Source organism: Phacochoerus africanus, chromosome 14 (genome assembly GCF_016906955.1).
Source record: "Phacochoerus africanus isolate WHEZ1 chromosome 14, ROS_Pafr_v1, whole genome shotgun sequence".
NCBI classification, from domain to species: Eukaryota; Metazoa; Chordata; class Mammalia; order Artiodactyla; family Suidae; genus Phacochoerus; species Phacochoerus africanus.
In genome coordinates this window covers 48,781,834-48,804,307 of record NC_062557.1, presented here as the reverse complement: position 1 = coordinate 48,804,307, position 22,474 = coordinate 48,781,834, and the positions used below count along the sequence as shown (strand labels likewise).

The 22,474-nt window shown below is 42.0% G+C and overlaps 1 protein-coding gene and 1 pseudogene across 1 annotated transcript; both read right to left on the bottom strand.

Annotated features, from left to right (window-relative positions):
* Positions 1 to 2,845: 2,845 nt before the first annotated feature.
* Positions 2,846 to 3,915, bottom strand: LOC125114823 (olfactory receptor 1D5-like; annotated as a pseudogene).
* Positions 3,916 to 13,900: 9,985 nt separating this feature from the next.
* On the bottom strand, positions 13,901 to 14,851 carry LOC125115241 (olfactory receptor 1P1-like). The gene has a single exon (XM_047759184.1). It carries the CDS (start codon positions 14,849 to 14,851, stop codon positions 13,901 to 13,903), a length of 951 nt encoding a protein of 316 aa, XP_047615140.1.
* Between the last annotated feature and the right edge of the window lie 7,623 nt (positions 14,852 to 22,474).

Genomic DNA, 22,474 nt, shown 5'->3' with positions numbered 1-22,474 from the left:
GAGATGAGAGGGCCCCTCCTTTCCTGCCCTTTCTGGGTTGGGGAAAATTTCCCATGGTGGCAGTAACCTTGAAAAATGGTCCATAACCATTTTTCTGTCTTCCGGTGCCTAAAGATTTGTGTGATGTTTGTCCTGCAAAGAAACCCTACATCATTCATTCATTTATTCACACAATGGATATTTATTGAATTGTTCCTGTGACCCAAACACTCTTCTAGGGCACTGGTCAACAGAACAGACAGAAGTCTCTGCACTCATGCAGCTCACATTCTAATAAAGGGAGGCAAATAATGAATAAGCATCATATATGGCATATCACATAGTGATAAGTGCTGTAGAGAAAAACAAGCAAGATAGGGAGATATGGAGTTAGGTTCTGCAGAGCATGCTCCGGGGGTTGGCTGTGCTCAGTTTCCAGGCAAAGGTGATGATTTGGAAGTCTTGTAGGTCTGGATAGCAGTGTCCTACAGGGAAGGGCTAGTTGGTTAATCACAGCCTAAGTAACCAAGAATATTATTACTGTGAAGTTTTCTTCTGTTTGGGGACATGGGAGTCCCTCTAGTTCAGAGTGAAGTGTTGTCTTAAATCACGGGCCCAGTGACAAGGATTATTCTAGTCTACTGTTCATCTTTCGCCTCCAAGAAAATCACTTCCTTCTCTTCACTACCTGCCTGGATCTTTCCCATCTGTATCAGGCAAAATAGGCCAGGTTACATTGTGTAATGAAAAGCCCCTAAAATCTCAGTGGTTTACAACAGCAAAGGTTAAGTTCACATTCGTGTGACCTCAATTATCTGACAGATCCAAGAAGAGTTGCTGCTTTTCAGATTATCTTTTTTCTTACTGTGAGGATGAGAGTAACATCTTCCAAGCGCTTTATATGTTGAAGTGGAAACCAGAAGTTTACATTTGATTTGATAATTGCCTGTGGTGAACATTTATGATCTTTTTCTCCCTATCAAAACAACTTATTATCAATTACACTAAAACAAAATCATTACATTTTATAAATATACTCTCACTGTAATCTGTATAATACTAAGTAACTCTATTCAAAAGTTTTGCTATCCAGGAGTTCCCATCATGGCGCAGTGGTTAATGAAGCCGACTAGGAACCATGAGGTTGCGGGTTCGATCCCTGCCCTTGCTTAGTGGGTTAAGGACCCGGCGTTGCCGTGAGCTGTGGTGTGGGCCGCAGATGCGGCTCAGATCCTGCATTGTTGTGGCTCTGGTGTAGGCCGGCGGCTACAGCTCTGATTGGACCCCTAGCCTGGGAACCTCCATATACCACAGTAGTGGCCCTAGAAAAGGCGAAAAGACAAAACAACAATAACAAAACAAAACAAAAAAAACCCCCGCAGTGTTAAAATCAGGCTGGTGTTTCATATCTGACCTTCCCATTAACTAAGTGATGTTAGTTAAAGTACTTCTTTATATTATCATAGTCATGTAAGGCAGACATGTTTTTATCATGTATATTACTTTATAGTTGGAGAAACTGAAGAATATGGTCTTTCTGATAGATCTTTCCAACAGATGCCAGTTTCCATTTGGCATCCAGGTGGTTCCAGGGAACATGGTTCCACCTGTGACTGCAGAGTGGAGGTACCAGCACGTCTCACTGGCCTGGCCCCAGTGATGGGTCTACATGGGCATGTGACCGCAGTTAGTCTAACAAGAAACCTTCTACCAGCATGTCTCCACTGGATTTCCATGACAGAATCCTGCCCTACATAAAATGGTTTGAGCGACTATTTCTGCAATTATCCCAAGGCTACATAGCTGGCAACACTCTAGGTTTACAGGCCAGAAGTTACTTCATTGCAAAGAATGGATACTAGGCTACTAGAACTTAATTTCCTTTAGAAACCCTGATACAGAAGAGCCACTCTAGACATTTGCTTCAGGTCAAGCAAAGAAACATTCTTGCCCTCAGAAGCCTGAGAAACACTCAAGAGCTGCCTGGAGGGGCCAAAACCCAGGAGAGAGAAAGGAATTCCAAAGAGCTTGTGTTGGCAGTTGCACTGCTTTCCTCTACAAGGCATACGGTGATTCCAACACAGGGGCAGAGAGGCTGAGAGCAAAAGGTGTAGCCAAGAGGCTAAGAAATGAGCAGAGATGTTAGCAGGTTTCTGCAGCTGGAGAGACAAAAATTGGAGTTAAGGTCCTGACAAAGGGGAAAGGATAGTAAATACTCCAGGCCCTCAATGGGGACTCTTAACACGCTAAGTCCTAGAAGTAACACATAACAGGAAATAGGCCAACCCTCACAAGCGATGAAACTCCACTCTGCATCAGTTCAACCCTAGACTGAATGAAAGTGATCTACGCCTATCCCCACTGCCTGCCAGAAGCAAAATAAATCCTTTTTGGAGGAAGACGATATCATCTAAAGCAATGCCATGCTATAGAAACTAAACCTGAGACACATATATAATTTAAATTTTCCTAGTAGCCACATTTTTTAAAAGGTGAAATTAATTTAAAGATATATAAGAAGAACTTTTGCACAGGTTTTGCCTGAGTAGCAGGAACTGTGGGTTAGCACTGAGGCAGCGTGACTGTGCCCAGCAGAGCATCAGGAAAGGGGCGCCTCACTCCAGGCACCTGCAGTGGGGTAAGTGCAGGTGTCTTCTCCAAATGGCTCACAGACAGCAGGTGCCATAGAGAAGGCCAGAGCTCAAGACCACGCATGGATGTGTGCTAGAGAACATGAGAGACACTGCCCGCCTCCTCAGGCCACAACTGGGAAAGTCTAAGATGGTGGCACTGTGGTCCTGTGGTCAGATAAATTGAAGGTTTTGTTACTGCAAACCTCTACTATAAGTATTAGTGGGACCTTATTTATTGCCAAGGCTGGTGGGGTTTGGTGGACCTTGGGTTACACATATGTTTTTATCATAGACATATGAGTTCATTCTGAGCTGAGTCTATCCTATATACCACATAGGATAATGCACTTTCCAAAATTATCCCCATGCCAACCTCCGGAAGACTTTCCCTAAGAGGAGTCTTCCCAGAGCCCCATGCATGTCCTTGTTCCTCAGGCTGTAGATGAAAGGGTTCATCATGGGGGTCACCACCGCGTACATGACTGTGGCCACTGAGTCCTTCATGGAGTAGGTGTGGAGGGGCTGCAGATAGACCATGCAGAGCGTCCCGTAGAAGAGGGAGACCACAGCCAGATGGGAGGCACAGGTGGAGAAGGCTTTGTATTTGCTCGAGGCTGAGGGTATTTGGAGGATGGCTCTGACAATCCGGACATAGGACGTGATCATGAACCCGAAGGGGGTGAGGAAGATGAAGGCTCCTGTGGCAATCAGCACTGTGTGAATGACTTGGGTGTCGGAACAGGCCAGCCTCAGCAGGACATACATCTCACAGAAGATGTAGTGGATCTTCCGGGACCCACAGAAGGTCACCCTGGTCATGAGGAGGGTGAGGGTGAGGCCGTAGAGGACAGAGAGTGCCCAACACAAGGCGAGGAGTGAAACACAGAGCCCAGGGCTCATGACGGTGACATAGTGGAGGGGTTGGCAGATGGCCACATAGCGGTCATATGCCATTGTGGCCAGGATGAGGTTGTCCAGGGTCACCAAGGAGACCAGGAAGTAGAGCTGTGTCAGACACCCTGCATATGAGATAGCTTTGTTCTGGGACTGAAGATTCACCAGCATCTTGGGGATGGTGTTGGTGACGAAGAAGAGGTCAGTGAGGGAGAGGTTGGCCAGGAGGAAGTACATGGGGGTGTGCAGACGGGAGTCAGAGCCGATGGCCAGGATGATGAGCATATTTCCCACCACCGTGACCAGGTACATGGACAGGAACATCCAAAATGGGACCCTCTGCTGCCCAGGACTCTGAGATCCCCAGGAGTGGGAACTCGCAAAGTCCACTCTGGTCGCCTCCATCCATTTCTCCAACTGCCTGCAACATCAGCACCAGCAAACATTTGTTTCCTAAGTCCCCCTCAATTAATCAAGGACATTCACATAAGCAAAATCAACTATTTTCTCAGCATTGAAATATCTTGGACTAAATTTTTTTGTAATATTTATAATATAGATTAACAACAAAATAATAGACATAAACACATAACATGGAAAAAAATCTCTGTGAAACTTAATCATTCTAGCAACTTCTAATCTGACATACTCAATATTAGAGGAATAATGTCTATGTCTTATTTAAAATCTTATTATCTTATGATCTTTTGAAATGTTTTAACCATTAGTATATCATGATATTGAATAGATTTTAAATGATATTTAAAACAGGTGTATGCATTATAGGAAAGGGCTTTTGTACAATTGGACAAAAGGAGTGGAGAGTAAAAATACTGGAAAGGAGAAGGAAAAATTACCATTATTTGTTGACAGGCTGGTGTATCTGGGAAATCTAAGGCAATCAACTGAAATGCCATTCCAAATAAAAAGCAACCGCAGTAAAGTAGCAATCACACAATGGAATGACCCAAAACTGACAGTGGGTCCAGTAAGCCATATAGTGCAGTGATTAAGACTTAAGATGAAGATTTCAGATTCTGGAGTTCATGTCTGAGCTCTATCACTTGCTATGAAACCTCAGACCAGTTTCCTGAGCTCTTTAAGACTTGCTTGCTTCTTGTAAAGAGTGAGTTGTGGCAAGGATAAAATTAAGCGACAGAGCGCTTAACACCAAGTGTTGGCATATAGTGGGGCATTGAATAAAGATTGCCTATTCCTGTTATAAATATTATAACAGGTGAATAGTAAATAGTCATCAGGTGAAAATACAATGTGAACAATCACATTATCAACAAAATAATGTAAGCATTGAGATGTTAACAAGAATTAGGCAAGACCGTCCATTCTCCATTTCTCCATTTAAATAATAAATGAATAGATTTACTAATTTCTAGATAGAAAGATAAGGTATTGCACAGCAGCCTATTCTCCTGCATTAATCTAAAATTTATTTAACCTATCCAAAGTTTTGTTTGGGGCAAATAAAGATGAAGTTTCATCTAGAAATAAATGTGAAAATAAACCATGACGATATTGAAAAGAGTGTTAGAAAGGGAACACTTTATTCTGCCAAATACGAAAGACTCTGAAACCGCGTGGTACTGGAGCTGGAGTGAACAGATCAATAGAGCTGGAAATAACTTTATAAATGGGGATGAGTACATGTAAGATTGAGCAGACTATTATGGCAATACTGTACACCGGCAGGTAAGGGGTGCATTACTAAATGGTGTTGGGACTGCAGTCTATTTAGCGGAAAACATTAGCTCAGTGTTTCCTATCTTACCAAAACCATTTTGAAGGTATTAACAATTAAAATGATTTATTGTGCCTTTTTTGTTTTAAGTTTCATGTAGATTAAAAATTAAAAATAAAAAAGAATATAAATAGACTAGATTTAATCCCACCATGTAGAGATAGATAACCACCTTCACATTCTGAAGTCTTTTATATTGAGACATGAGGATGAAAAAAGTCTTTAGGAGTCCTGAGCAAGGAGACTTGCAAACAAAGAGATGTGTGTGCAAAGGCCCTGAGGTGGAGAAGGTCTTGCTGTGTTTAAGAAACTACATGCAGGCCAGTGTAGCTGGACTGAGGAGGAGAGTGGTGAGATATGAGGTTATGCAGGCCAGCAGGGTCCAGATCATGCATCTTATTAGGGTTTTTAAAAATAAGGAGCCTACTTGAACTGATTAATAAATTCAGCAAAGTAGCAGGATATAAGATTAACATTCAGAAGTCAGTTGCATTTCTCTATACCAGCAATGAAATATTAAAAAAGGAATACAAAAATACAATACCTTTTAAAATTGCACCTCACAAAATCAAATACCTCGGAATACACCTGACCAAGGAGGTAAAGGACCTATATGCCGAGAACTATAAAACTTTCATCAAAGAAATCAAAGAAGATGTAAAGAAATGGAAAGATATTCCATGTTCCTGGATTGGGAAAATCAATATTGTAAAAATGGCCATACTACCCAAAGCAATCTACAGGTTCAATGCAATCCCTATCAAATGACCCAGGACATTTTTCCCAGAGCTAGAACAAACAATCCAAACATTTACATGGAACCACAAAAGACCCAGAATCGCCAAAGCAATCCTGAGAAACAAAAACCAAGCAGGAGGCATCACTCTCCCAGACTTCAAGAAATACTACAAAGCCACAGTCATCAAAACAGTGTGCTTCTGGTACCAAAACAGACAGACAGACCAATGGAACAGAATAGAGAACCCGGAAATAAACCCTGACACCTATGGTCAATTAATCTTTGACAAGGGAGGCAAGAACAGAAAATGGGAACAAGAAAGTCTATTCAGCAAGCATTGCTGGGAAACCTGGACAGCTGCATGCAAAGCAATGAAACTAGAACACACCCTCACACCATGCACAAAAATACACTCCAAATGGCTGAAAGACTTAAATAGATGACAGGACACCATCAAACTCCTAGAAGAAAACATAGGCAAAACACTCTCTGACATCAACATCATGAATATTTTCTCAGGCCAGTCTCCCAAAGCAATCGAAATTAGAGCAAAAATAAACCCATGGGACCTCATCAAACTGAAAAGCTTTTGCACAGCAAAGGAAACCAAAAGAAAACAAAAAGACAACTTACAGAATGGGAGAAAACAGCTTCAAATGATGCAACCGACAAGGGCTTAATCGCTAGAATATATAAACAACTTATACAACCCAACAGCAAAAAAGCCAATCAATCAATGGAAAAATGGGCAAAAGACCTGAATAGACATTTCTCCAAAGAAGATATACAGATGGCCAACAAACACATGAAAAAATGCTCAACATCGCTGATTATAAGAGAAATGCAAATCAAAACTACCATGAGATACCACCTCACACCCGTCAGAATGGCCATCATTAATAAATCCACAAAGAACAAGTGCTGGAGGGGCTGTGGAGAAAAGGGAACCCTCCTGCACTGTTGGTGGGAATGTCAACTGGCACAGCCACTATGGAGAACAGTCTGGAGATACCTTAGAAATCTATACATAGAACTTCCATATGACCCCACAATCCCACTCTTGGGCATCTATCCGGACAAAACTCTACTTAAAAGAGACACGTGCACCCGCATGTTCATTGCAGCACTATTCACAATAGCCAGGACATGGAAACAACCCAAATGTCCATCGACAGAGGATTGGATTCGGAAGAGGTGGTATATATACACAATGGAATACTACTAAGCCATAAAAAAGAATGACATAATGCCATCTGCAGCAACATGGATGGAACTAGAGAATCTCATCCTGAGTGAAATGAGCCAGAAAGACAAAGACAAATACCATATGATATCACTTATAAGTGGAATCTAATATCCAGCACAAATGAACATCTCCTCAGAAAAGAAAATCATGGACTTGGAGAAGAGACTTGTGGCTGCCTGATGGGAGGGGGAGGGAGTGGGAGGGATCGGGAGCTTGGGCTTATCAGACACAACTTAGAATAGATTTACAAGGAGATCCTGCTGAATAGCATTGAGAACTTTGTCTAGATATTCGTGTTGCAACAGAAGAAAGGGTGGGGGAAAAATGTAATTGTAATGTATACATGTAAGGATAACCTGACCCCCTTGCTGTACAGTGGGAAAATAAAAAAAAAAATAAGGAGCCTTAAAGGATTTTAAGCAAAAGAGAGTATGTGTATGTATGTGTATATGTATTTATGTATGTGTATAGATAGATAGTTATAGCAACTATCCTTCTATTTGTATTTTATAATAGTATTTTAATAATCAGCACCCTTAAATATAAAATTTTTAAATAGCCCATGAATTTTTTCCAAATAAAAATGATTTTTTACTATATTGCAATCTCTTTTTTTGTCGTTTTGCCATTTCTTGGGCCGCTCCCGTGGCATATGGCGGTTCCCAGGTTAGGGGTCAAATCAGAGCTGCAGCCGCCAGCCTATGCCAGAGCCACAGCAATGCAGGATCCGAGCCGACCACAGCTCACGGCAATGCTGGATCCTTAACCCACTGAGCAAGGCCAGGGATCAAACCTGCAACCTCATGGTTCCTAGTCAGATTCGTTAACCACTGCGCCACGACGGGAGCTCCTGCAATCTCTTGATTATAAAAAATTATGGAATTTTCAAGCAATACTGAAAATATTAAAAATGTAAATACCACTCCAGATTCTGTTATCATTTTGGTGAAATTCTTCCAGTTTTGTTTTCTCCTTACGTCATTCTTATTTACTCAGCAGTGTGCTGGAGATCATTCTATAAGTCAAGATGTTCACTATTTTAAAAAGCTGCATACTATTGAATTTTATGATTGTATTGTATATATTTTTCATTGATGACTCTAATGATGACTATTTAGTTTTTTTCCTGTTTTCCCTATTACAGACAATACTGCAGTGACTATCTCCATACCTATGTTTTTAGATATATTTCTAGCTACGGAAAAGAATATACACTTTCCTTTTTCATAGATGTTACCAGAGTGTCCTCTCAGGAGATGGTTTCAACTTGTGCTCCCCAAATTAATGTCATGGAAAGTGTCAGACTCATTGGTCCTTGTCAATCAGATCTGTGAAACATATTTCAATTTTCACAGTTTTCATTACTTTCTTGTAAATCAAGATAGAGAAGTTTTAAAATTAGTGCCTCTAGCATGGATAGCTGTGATTGGTGAGTCAACCAGCTGTAGCTAAGAGTTACACCACAATTGTAACAGCATTTATACTTTCTGTACAACAAAGAAGCTTTGTAAATAAAATCTTAACATTTAAAAAAATAAAAAAATAAATAAAATTAGTACCTCAAAGAAATAGCCAAGTGGACTTTAGGGAGCTACACCACCAACACGGAGAAAGAACTCTCTCAGAGAAGCAAGGACAACAGTCACAAACTCTACTGATAGTTACTGAAGGTACTTGAGATCCAGAAACTTTTGGCTTTTATCCTAGAAATGACGATGATAGTGCTGAACACTGAGGTGAATGCCAGGCTACTTAAACTTGCTCTTCCAGGTTTTTTGTAAATTTAACTTTATATTTCTTGAAGATCATAGAAATATGCTATAAAATCCCTTTTCACACACACACACACACACACACACACACACACACAGTTGTTGGTTTTTTTTACCAAGAATATATTTTTTATTTCTTAAAGCATAATGATAATATTTTCTCCATATTACTGAGTGTTTTTCCACCAACAAATAGAAAAGTGTACACCCAACAATGTCATTTTGTGACTTTGGAAATAAATAAGGACATGCTTTTGATTAAAAAAATTCTAGTTCTAGAAATTTATCTTAAGAATATAATGGTAATATACATATATATATATATATTAGCTGTTTATCAGAGCCCTGTATTAATAGCAAAAATGTAAAAAACAATATTAACACTCAACTTTAGAGTCTGTTTTAAAAATTATGGAATAGGCAAATCCATAGAGACAGAAAGCAGACTTGTGGTTTCCAGCAGCTGTGGGAGGGGAGAAATGGGAGTGACTGAATAGTTATGGGTTTTCTTAATGATGAAAATGTTCTACAATTAGATTGCAGTGATAGCTGCACAATTCTGTGAATAAATTAAAACCGTTGAATTGTAGGCTTTAAGTGGGTGACTTTGTTTTCTTTTCTTTACGTTTTATTGAAGCATAGTTAATTTACAAGGCTTTGATTATTTCTGCTGTATAACAAAGGGACCCAGCCGCACATACTATACACATATCCATTCTCAGATTCTTTTCCCACATAGATTATTGCAGAATACTGGGCAGAGTTCTCTGTGCCATACAACAGGTCTAAGTGGGTGAGTTTTAATGGTATTGATTTATATCTCAATAAACCTGTTTTTTAAAAATTACATAATCCATTAAATCAGTGGAGTACTCTGAATCTATCATAAATGATGATGTTAATTTTTTTCATTTATATATAGAAAGTTTGCAATAACTGTTAAAAATCCAATTTAATCCTACACAATAAAATAGGAAACTTAAAGTTTACCCCTACCTGACGCTAGTGATACCTGCCCTGAGGTGTGATTGTCAGGAGGAAGGATGAGAAAATACACGTAAAGTGCTCGGGACTGGCTGAGCCCCATTCCTAACCAGCCTGGTGCCTGGAGTTCAACGCCCTCTGAGATGCCTCCTGACAGAAGTGTGGAAGGGAGGCAGGTAACAGGGCCGGGGACAGCTAGAGGATGCTCAAGGACACTGGCCCATCTACTTTCTTGGCCTCAAGAAAGTGTCCCCCACACTTTGAGGTGCATCAGAATCACCTGCAATGCTCATTTTAAGAGGTTCAGGTCCGTCCCCTTCCTTGAGATGATTCAGTAAGTCTGTTCTGAGAACGCACTCATTTTTAGCAATCCCCCAGTGATTTTGATCCAACTTTTGGGAAACAGTGCTCTGAGTCTATAAGCGTCAGTGGGTCACTTGAGTGATCAGACAAAACGGTCTTAGAGACACAAACCCTCTGTGTTGTAGCTCAGTGGAGCGAATGTAGGTATGATTTAGCTAAGGGCTCCAAACACAGTGTTGGAAACCTGGCCATTAGTACCTCTTGTGTTGCTCCCTAGCTGTGTGACCTTGAGGAGAGCACACAACCTCTCTGAGCCTCCTCATCTTACTCATAAAACCTTTCCCACAGACTGAAGAGTCATATGCAGCAGAGCACATGACAGCACTTTGAAAACTGTGCATTAAAGATTGGAGGGATTGTTAAATACATTTAAATACTGAAGAGATTTGAGTATATGAAGACTTTCCAAAACATGTATGAGAGAGAAAATGCAGGAGAAATATTTTTAAAAGGAGAGAGGGAGGGAGGGAAAGAGAGAGAGAGACAGAAAGACAGAGGGAGGCTGGGAGGTCCAGACCTTCTTCACTGCTCTGTGCTGGTTTCACTGGTTCTGCTGCCTCCACTTTCCTCCTCCCTTAATGAAAATTCACAGTCAGGACATAAAAGATCTTAGGTAAGACTCTAGGACTCAGGGCTGGAACAGGGTAAATACGAAAAAGCAGGGGAACTGGTACCTGGATCTTTGGTCCCCTAATAGAGGAGACAGAACATCAGGCTGCTCCAGTGAAGCTGGGGGACCTGAGTACTGATGCCTGAACCTCAAGTTCAGAAAAGAAGGGTCTGAATCAGACTGTGACAGGCCTATTTATCAGTTTTGGGGGAGTCCTCAGGGAAGGAATCCCAAGACAACTTCTCCAGATGAACAAGAGTAAAGAGCAAGGGTCTTGGGAAATGAGTCTTGTTTACAAGGAATAAACCAGACTCTCTCTCTCCTTCCTCACATTGTGCCTCCTCCATTTTCCTCCCCCCCCACCCATCTTAGGTGAACAAGCTGAGTTTGGGTGTCCGAAACTACAGATCCCTCAGTCTGTCCTCCCTCTGACCAAGCTCTTATCCCACAGACTCCTACCCTCTCCAAAGAGGAACTGTATTTTTAGCATCTCTGTCCAGTTAACGCCTGGTCTTGTCTTTGTATCTCCTCTGTGATGGGGAGCTCACTACCTCCAAACAGATTTTAAGCAAAATGTCTCTAGTCTCTCAGTTGATAGCTAAAAACCACCATCTCACTTTGGAGTCCTCATTTAGCACAGAGTTATTCCACAGATACTCTGCTGGAGGAGAATATGAATTCTTGCAGGCATGTGCCTGATTCCACTACTGGATGGGCCATGATTAATTTATGGACGTGTTGTAGGCCCCAAGTTCCTTTACTTTTCAAATCTAACAATAACAAACCCTTCACTGGTCAAATTATAAAGTGGTCACAGGAGTTCCCGTCGTGATGCAGTGGTTAACGAATCCGACTAGGAACCATGAGGTTGTGGGTTCGGTCCCTGCCCTTGCTCAGTGGGTTGACGATCCAGCGTTGCCATGAGCTGTGGTGCAGGTTGCAGACATGGCTCGGATCCTGCGTTGCTGCGGCCCTGGCGTAGGCCGGCGGCTACAGCTCCGATTGGACCCCTAGCCTGGGAACCTCCATATGCGGTGGGAGCGGCCCAAGAGATAGCAAAAAAAATAAAAAAATAAAAAAAAATTAAAGTGGTCACAGTTGTCAGTGCCATGACCCAGCCTTCCCAAGGACAGTCGGCCTCTGTCCTGCTGCCAAAGTCCTTGAACTTGGTTACAACCTGAACCCCTTTTTGGGAGTGGCCCAAACTCCAACACCTCTCAACAAAAAATCTCAGTTATGCTTGCTGCTTGGGAAAGTTATGATTGTTCCTTTCTTCTTTCATTTTATTTATTTTTTATTTTATATTATTTTTGCTTTTTAGGGCTACACCTGTGGCATATGGAAGTTTCCAGGCTAGGGGTCAAATTGGAACTGCAGCTGCCGGCCTACAGCACAGCCATAGCAACGCCAGATCTGAGCTGCATCTTCAACCTACACCACAGCTTGTAGCAATGCTGGATCCTTAACCCACTGAGTGAGGCCAGGGATCAGACCCTCATCCTCATGGATACTGGCCGGATTCTTAACCTGATGAGCCACAAGGAGGACTCCCTTGTTTGTATAATTTAGTGATGGCAGGTGTTGGGTTAGGTGCTAGGGAGTCGCCATGAACAAGATGGACCTGACTGCCTGCTCTCCTACAGTCCAGAAGAAATCTTCTGAAAGCAAAGAGACAAGGGAAAAAGAACCACAAACTGATGTGTGTCTATTTTAGATTAATCTGAAATAGAGAATAATGGAGGAGGAGCAGGCAACTTCTTAGGTTGGTTGGTCTGAGAGATACTTGAGCTGAGACCAGATGGAGGAGGGGGTGTCAGCTACTTGGAGAGTTGGGAAACGAGCTTTCCAGAGAGGCACAAAAGTGTGGACTCAGGAAGATGATGCAAGAGTTATGTCTGGGGGTGGGGGAAGCAGAGATGGGGCCCTACTTTGCTTCTGAAAAGAATAGCCTGCTGCTTGGAGGGCCTCCAGGACCAGGGTCTCTGAGAGACATTCAGAGAGGGCAGCCCTTTCAGGAGAAAGAACCTTGAGAAAATACAAGATTCTCTTACTGTGAAGGTGAAAAATCAGCCATGATTTAAACAGATACAAAAGAAGGTTAAAAAATAGCTACATACAAGTTACCATAATTTTTACCTTAAGTTTATTTATCTTCTCATTATAAACTGTTCATAAATCTGTTCACTGAAAATAAAGTAGTTTATCCCTGTAATGTTGAGAACTTTAATGATTGCAATATTTTAGATTCATAGCTTTCATATAATGTACTTATGTAATCTCCTCTTTTTTTCTTTTTTTGTCTTTTTAGGGCCGCACCCACAGCATATGAAAATTCCAAGGCTAGGGGTCTAATCAGAGCTATATCTGCCGACCTATACCACAGCCACAGCAATGCTGGATCCTTAACCCACTGAGCGACGCCGGGGATCAAACCCACAACCTCTTGGTTCCTAGTCAGATTCGTTAACCACTGAGCCACAATAGGAACTCCAGTAATTTCCTCTTTTTATAGGAAAAATATACTTGTTCCCTTCCAGTTGTAAACTCTTTGTCATCCAATATTGACCTTACTTGCTAATATTTTGATTATTAACCTACTTTCCATGACCTCACTGATCAAGTTTTAATTATTAGCATAAAAGGCTGCACAGACTTTAGAATTATGAACATCATAGAAGATACTTTTCCTTATGAAAACTTACAAGTAAAACACGTGAATAAAGAAACAACTCTTAACAGACTAACTTTAAAGAAAGATGCCAAACCTTGATTTTCCTAAGAATATCAAACCCATGGTGGAGCATCAGGGGGAGGGGAGTGGCAATAAGGTGTATGTGAGACTCAGAATTGAGACACCTGAGGTAGAAATTTCTGTGGCAATCCTCAGTGAAGAGATGGAGAATTCGCACAGTTTCTCTGCAAAGTCACTGTCCCCACGAGGAGACTTTGCCCCTCAGAAGTCTCCCCAGGGCTCCCTGCATGTCCTTGTTTCGCAGGCTGTAAATGAAAGGGTTTAGCAGGGGAGCCACCACTGAATACATGACAGCAGCTGCTGTATCCTCTTCTACTGCGTTGGAGGACGAGGATGAGGGGCACAGATAAGCCCTGATCACAGTCCCAAAGAACAAGGCAACAACAGCAAGGTGGGATCCACAGGTGGAGAAGGCCTTGTACCTTCCTTGGGCAGAGGGGACCCTGAAGATGGCTGAAACAATATGGATGTAAGAGGCCAGGATGAGCATAAAGGGGATTAAAATGACTGCTCCCCCCAAGAAGAGGAGCACAAGCTCATTGACCCGCGTGTCAGAGCAAGACAACTTCATCAGGGGTCCCAGGTCACAGAAGAAATCTGGAATGATCTTCTTAGAGCAGAAGGAAAGTCGGAATATGAGGGAAGTGTGTGTCGTGGCCACAAGACTTGTAAGGGTCCAGCAGGCGGTAACCAGGATGATACAGCGTTGGCGGCTCATGACCATGGTGTAGTGGAGAGGGTGGCAGATGGCCACGTGGCGGTCATAGGCCATGGCAGCCAGGAGAAATATGTCCATGTCCCCAAATGTCAAGAAGAAGTAGAGCTGAACCAGACACCCTGCATAGGAGATGGACCTGCTCTGGGTCTGGATGTTCACCAGGGCCTTGGGCACGGTGGTGGAGGTGAAAAGGATGTCTGCCCAGGACAGGCTGGCCAGAAAGAAGTACATGGGTGTGTGGAGATGGGTGTGGGTAACAATGGCCAGGATAATGAGCAGATTCCCAGCCACAGTGACCACATACATCCACAGGAACAGCAGAAAGAGCATGTGCTGCTGCGCTGGCTGCTCGGAGAGTCCCCAGAGCAGGAACTCAAACACGCTGCTCTGGTTCCCTCCTGCCATGTGCAAGGAAGTCAGAGAAAGAGACTTGGGGAGAAACACCGGAACAGGGAGTGTGCGTTCCCATTAACATTATCTAAACATGTTTCACTCTAGATGATGGATGAGACTGCCAGTCTCTTAACTCGAGAGATGAAAAAGAATGATCTTAAGTTATTTGTGCGCATACTATGTGCGCTGCATTTTTATTGGACCCTACTCGATGCAATTGACTAGGAAGTGTGGGAGATACAATTAAAGGGAGTTAGACAAGATTTCTTGGTTTATTTCTCTATATTCCTTTCTGTCCCAAATTTATTTAGTTGCAGTTTCTTCTTCTTCAGCTACACTCTCAGGAAAGTTTAGAAGCTTTTTCCCCTTCCTTCCTTCATTCATTCCACAGATATTAGGTACCAACTCTCAACCTGGCAGAGGGCTAGGTAAATAAGACAGTGATAATTCATAACCGCAGAACAATTTCAATCTCATGGGATAGACATAACTGCCTTATTAGAATCCTATAACATTTTGATTCAGGGTTCTTCACCCATTCAGCTGCCTTGAGATCACTCTCAGACCCCAGACTTTACCTGTCCTGATCTATTGTGCCTCAAAGTCAATATTCTGAAGACACAGTTTCATGGTATCTATTTTGCCAGAAACCCATTTAATAATCAAAGAGCTACTGAGTAAAGATATGTAAAATAACTCAAGTTATCTATAATAACAAAGAAGAAATTGTAATCTCTAGTCTCCAGAGTCTCAATACCGGGTTGAATGTGCAGACACACACACACACACACACACACACACACACACACACACTTCTGATACCAAGCAGACTGAGACAGGAAAGGAAGGCTTTCTGGGCCGTGAATGTAGTTCAGGATCTCACCAGGTGGACATGGGCAGCACATTAAGGCAAACTCCTGAACAAAGTTACAGCAATAGGAAGCCTTGGTCTGGTTCAGAGGTGGGGAGCGGGAGCTTTGAGTGGAGGAGGGCTTGCAGCCTGAGATAATGCTGGGAAAGGGACCTGAGGGTCAAAGTTGGGAACGTCTGGAAAGGAAAGAAAAGAAAAGAAAAGGATCTGGACATTTATTCTGTGTCTTATAAAAAGCCACTAAAGCTGCTTGAGCAGGAAGTGATGTTACTGCCTGGGACAGTCTCATATTTGAAAATCCCGTTCCTTTTGCACATGTGAAACCAACTGAGGGTTAGACATGGAGTCAATCAGTCAGATTGAGGGAGAAAAATTACCATCATTAACTGAAAAAGACTAGGTGGGGAATGAATCTTGGCTGTGTTCACTAAGTGAGCATTTTAATACACTTCCGAAAGGAAATCTATTTCCCCTCTCATCGGCTTTGCTGGACAATGATGGGACTCTCCCACGGGGGAAGCGCCTGTCCCTATAAAACATAAAAAGAATTGATACAGTTATATGTAACTGGGTCACCATGCTGTACAGTAGAAAACTGACAACACTGTAAACCAGCTACAATGAAAAAATAAAAATAAAAAGTATATATTCAAGTAAAAAAAAAAACTGGGAAGAACAGAACTAAATGGGTCTTTCCTGAAAGTAATCAGATTTCTGATGAGAAGGGAGAAGCTGAGGCCCCAAATTCAGCAATCAGATAAGTCACTAGATAAATCACGGCTGCTGGTCTAATGGAAGAGGACTTTGTATGGAAAGAAACACTGGGAATAGGGAGTCTGTGTTCCCCTAATGAGAGAGGCAATTCAGTATGGGGGAGTTTTCTTTCTGACTGGTAGAACTTCACACATTTCCACACCAATGTCACCTACTACATACAATTTCACCAGTTCTACCATATAAAAAAAGGTTGTCCCTGCACCAAACTTTTACAGTATTTTGTCTACAGAATTTTTATGATTTTTTTCCTCTCAACAAATTCAATTTTGTTCAATTCCCACTTGAACATTCTCATGTCCCTGTATTACCCACAGATTTTTAAAATCTATTTTGTCTCCCCTCAGTAGCAGTAATAGTTACTTGAATGCAAAATTGTTTTTAATTTTTTTATTTTTATTGTCTTTTTTTTTTTTGGTCTTTTCTGGGGCCACACCTGCGGCATATGGAGGTTCCCAGGCTAGGGGTCAAATCAGAGCTACAGCTGCTGGCTTATACCACAGCCACAGCAACACAGGATCTGAGCTGCGTCTGCGACCTACACCACAGCTCATGGCAACGCCAGATCCTTAACCCACTGAGCGAGGCCAGGGATTGAACCCACATCCTCTTGGTTCCTAGTTGGATTTGTTTCTGCTGTGCCACGATGGGAACTCCCCAGAAAGATTTTTTTAAAATAAGAAAAAACTTAAGCTTTTTATCAGAAGAGAATTCCCTAGGAAAGTGTCACTATAGAGAGAAATCCCTGCACAATACATCAAGAATTTTTTTAATTTAATTGAACAGTTAAGATTTATGAAAGACTATTACAGAAGAGAAATAAAGAAATTCAGGGAAGAAATTGACTACAGGAAGATGTGAAATAAGAACTGAGAAAACTCTGGAAAGAAACTGAAGAAGAAGTTACTTCTTCAATGAAAATGCAATTGCAAAGAATTCAAAGGAGAATGAACAATCTAGAAATCATTATAAAGAACATAAAAGGTAGCAATTTTAAAAGTAAAAGAAACAAAATTTTGTTTTTGTTTTTTGTCTTTTCTAGGGCTGCACCTATGGCATATGGAGGTTCCCAAGCCAGGGATCTAATTGGAGCTGTAGCCGCCGGCTTACACCACAGCCACAGTAACGCCAGATCTGAGCTGCGGCAGCAACATACACCACAGTTCACGGTAATGCCCGATCCTTAACCCACTGAGCAAGGCCAGGGATTGAACCTGCAACCTCATGGTTCCTAGTCAGATTCGTTAGGCACTGAGCCACGACGGGAACTCCAAAAGAAACAAAAAGTTTAAATGAGATAAAAGAGTTAGAAAGTGGCAGTTATAGAAAACTAAAAAAAAGGAGATTCAGTACATTACAAGCAGAGTCTCCATAGAAGTAAACGAAACATTGGAATAGAAGAAATATTTAAGATTACAAATTCAAGGAGTTCCCATCGTGGCGCAGTGGAAACAAATCCAACTAGGAACCACGAGGTTGCAGAATCAATCCCTGGCCTCATTCATTGGGTTAAGGATCTGGCATTGCCCTGAGCTGAGCTATGGTGTAGGTTGCAGAGGTGGCTCGGATCTGATGTGGCTCTGGCTGAGGTGTAGGCTGGGAGCTGCAGCTCCGATGAGACCCCCTAGCCTGGGAACCTCCATGTGCTGCAGGTGTGGCCCTCAAAAGCAAAACAAAAAACAAACAAACAAAAAACCACCACATTTAAATAAACTTCCCTGAATAAAAGGAGACCTTACTCTACATGCTGAAGAGACATACCTTATACCTGGGAAAATTGATACAAAACAGTTACCTCCAAAACATACTTTGGTAAAATTATTAAACCTTTCAAATAAAAAAAAGAATCCTCTGGCAACCAGCTGCTCCTCCCCTATCCAAAAAGTCAAGGAACTGATAAGCGGGAAAAATCAGTTGGCATCAATTGGACAGCAACATTTAATGCCATAAAGGAATAAAAGAGCATCCCAAGAAACTCAAAGATATAAAGGCAATTCAAGGATTGTATGCCAGCCAACCTGTACTTTGGATATAAGGGCTATGAGCAGAGTTTAAAACATAAGGAAACTCCAGGAATGTTGTTCCCATCAGCCCTTCCTGTGGAAACTACGACAATATGAGTTTGGGATATATACACACACACACACATATACCAGAATATGTGGCTAAAGGTGACAAAATATTACCTAAATTAATATCTCTAATAACATGGAAATAACTCACCAAGAAATGGAAGAAGGAAAAAAATAGAAAGTATAATAAGTTTCCGATTTTCTTTGAGGAACTGTTCTGAGAAAGGAAATAAAATATAAGTAGATCTATCAAGTAGACGTTTAAGTTTATTCAGGAGAATAAAGAAAAACTAAAAGATAATACTATTAATAAAACAGTATTGGATGGTGGAAAAGGAGAATAAATGTTACAAGGTAACTTCATTGCTGTTTACAGTAAGGGGCAAAGATATGGTCTAAAGGGAGGAAACACGGGGGATATATTATATTCAGGTATTAGCATAATGAAAAACATTCCACGGTGAGAGGGAAAGACAGGAAACAGACTACATGCTGAAGGACATAAAATAATATGACAGGTAAAATCATATGGCAGACCTACTTCAAACATATCAGTCACGTGAATAAAAGAGCTCAATGCACCTTTTTTTTTTTTTTTTCCTAGGGCCGCACCTGTGGCATATGGAGGTTCCCAGGCTAGGGGTCCAATCGGAGCTGTAGCCATCGGCCTACACCAGAGCCACAGCAACGCGGGATCCAAGCTGTGTCTACAACCTACACCACAGCTCACGGCAACGCCGGGTCCCTAACCCACTGAGCAAGGGCAGGGATCGAACCCGCAAACTCATGGTTCTTAGTTGGATTCGTTAACCACTGCGCCACGACAGGAACTCCTCAATGCACCTTTTAAAAGAAAAACTCTAACTTGACTCACCAAAAAAACCCAATTCTACTCTGTATATAAGAGAAACAGCTAAAGTAAAGCAATTCAGAAAAATTGAAAGTGGTGAGTAAAAGCTGGGGGCTAATGTAAAAAAAAGAATGTGATCTTTTTCTCAAACAAGGCAGAAATCAGGACCAAAACCATTAAACAGTATGCAGATTACTTTGTAATAATAAAGCCTACATTCACAATGAAATCATTATAAGTATAGTATCTTTAATATCTAAGCACTAAATACACAGCAGATACTTTCTTGAAGTGGAAACTATAGAAGATACGAGAAATACAAATTCTTTAATAACAAGAGACAAAAACCTTCTGTAAAGTCTAAGGCAGAGCAAGTGGTTAAAAGTAAGTAAGTACAGCAGAAATTATCACAATAGTGTACATCAACTACACTTCAATAAAACTTTAAAACAATGAAAAAAAGAAAAAAGTGAATAAGGATAGATACTTCCAAACAAAATAAGACATGTGAATATGTGTATGTGTATACACACACACACACACACACACACACATCATTGTGTTCCAATAATAGTAATAAACACACTTCACTTTCAAGCTCCTATAGAACATATAGGGAAGAAAAGACACCATATGAAGCCACAAAGAAAATTTCAATAAATTACAAAAAGCAGCCATAATTCAACTAATGACCTCTGAAAAAGAGGCAATAAAAGTAGAACAATCTCAGGGAAAAAATGGCCTTTCAACTGGGAAATAGTTGAAATATCTCTATCAAATAACTCTAGGGTCCAAAGAAGAACTAAAAACCCAAAATTCAGAATGTTTAGAAAATAATAATAATGCTACATGTCAGGAACTATGGCATATTGCTAACATAAGAATCAAAAGCCTTTCTTTTCCACAGAAAAGAAAATCATGAACTTGGAGAACAGGCTTGTGGTTGCCAAGGGGGACGGGGAGGGAGTGGGATGGACCGGGAATCTGGGGTTAATAGATGCAAACTATTGCCTTTGGAGTGGATAAGCCATGAGATCCCCCTGTAGAGCACTGGGAACTATATCTAGTCACTCATGATGGAACATGATAATATGAGAAAATAGAATGTATATATGTATGTGTGACCAGGTCACCATGCTGTACAGTACAAAACTGACAGAACACTGTAAACCAGCTATGACAAAAAAAAAATAAAAATCATTTTCAAAAAGACTCAGAAAGAAAACATAGTAATCATTTTTTTATTGGTCATACCATGGTGGAACGACCTGCAAATCTCAGTGGCTCACAAAAACAAAGATTTATTTCCTCGCTTACGTTGCATGGCAACTCAAAGTTTTATGTGGCTCTGATTAGGGCTGCTTCATGCATCTTCTTCATTCTGGGACCCAGGCTGAAGAAGCAGCCCACATTTGGGACACTTAAGGGAAAAAGAAAAGAGCAAGAGAGCTTATGGAAATGCACAATGGTTCGTAAAGCTTTTGCGTGGAACTGGCACACATCATATCCACTCAGCTTCATAGCCAACCAGACGGCAGAGGGATGCAGAACTATTACCTACCACGGGGAGGCAGGGCAAGTGACACGGGGTGAAGAATGACAGTGAATAATCCTCCTTTAGGAAAGGGAGACAAAACCTGCTATCAAAAGTACAACCTAGCAGATCTGTCAGCAATATGTCCCCACAGCAACACACAGGAGCAGAGAAGGGGAGAGGGGTGAGCAACGCCTCCAGAGGCCAGCAAGAGGAGGGCCTGACACACAGCAGGATGCAGGGACCTCTGAGGGTGTGCCCCTTCACCTGGACAGGACAGGACTTGGACACTGGGCTGCAGGCCTGGCTCTGCTGGACCTGAGGACAGGCTCAAAGCAAGATATTCCCCCAATAAAGAGCATCTCCTACAAAGTCAAACAGCAGAGGAGGTTCCTGCCAGAGCCTCCCTGTGGAGGAGAAGGGGGAGGAGGTTGGTGGGGAGACAGTGTGAAAGGAAGGGAACTTGCATCCAGGGGGTCCGACCAGAAGCCCTAACTCAGAAACACCCTAAATGCCCTGCAGAGCCACTGGAAGCAGACGCTGCTGTCATCCTGTGCTCATGCAGAGGCTGTGGCTCAAAGAATGAGGTGCCCCAAAGTCTCACACGGATAAATAGCAGAATCTGCATCTGCTCTTTACTCTTGTGACTCTTACTGCCAGGCACTGTGGCCTGTGCTTTAGAAGGGAGCAAGGGAGGCAGAGCTGACATCTGGGCTTACATAGCTTCTGACTGGCCAACTAGCAGTCCATTCGGACCCAGGGCTCTCCCTCTGATGGCCAGCAGATGCCATCCTGGGTGCTCTGAGTTCCTCCATCAGTGCCTGCCTGACCTTGACTGTCTCTCTGGGACCTGTCCATTCAACACCCCCATCAATCCAACACTGCCTGCTTTGCTAGCATCAACTATGGTATTTATCAGCTTCCTGAACACACAGGTTCCCCTCAACTCCACTCCCTAGTCCTCATCTCTGGTTGTTCTCAGCTATTCTTCCTTCTGCCTGGAACATTCTCTCTAGCACTACTTCCCAACAAGTCCTGCTCCTCCCTGAGGTTCCAGCACAAATGTCCCCAACAGAACTTCTCAAGCTTTCTGCAGCCGGCTGGGGGTTCCAGTATCAACCTTCACTGCCCTTCTTTCAATACCACTGTAACTGATAACACCTACTTCATTAAGTCCAGCTTCAGCACCAGAATGAAACCCGCAGGAAGTCAGGTCCTTGTGTGTTCTGCTCATCATGTGATTCCCCAGTGCCTAAGATAATGCCTGGCTCCAAAGAGATGTCCAAGAAATAGATACCAGTGCATGAAGGTGTGAACACAGGAAGATGCATAATTCAACCCCGTTGTACCTTTAGAAAACTGAGTTCCATAAACATGAGGGAAGCAGAAACGTAGCTCCCCTGAATTCACGGGTGGATGGAAGGAGGGGTGCTATCCACTCACATATTCAAGAGGTCCAGAACCTTGTACTGGCTGTAAAACAGACTTCCTTTTTTTAGAGTGCCTGACTTTCTGAGTCTCCCTGTGGGGGCTA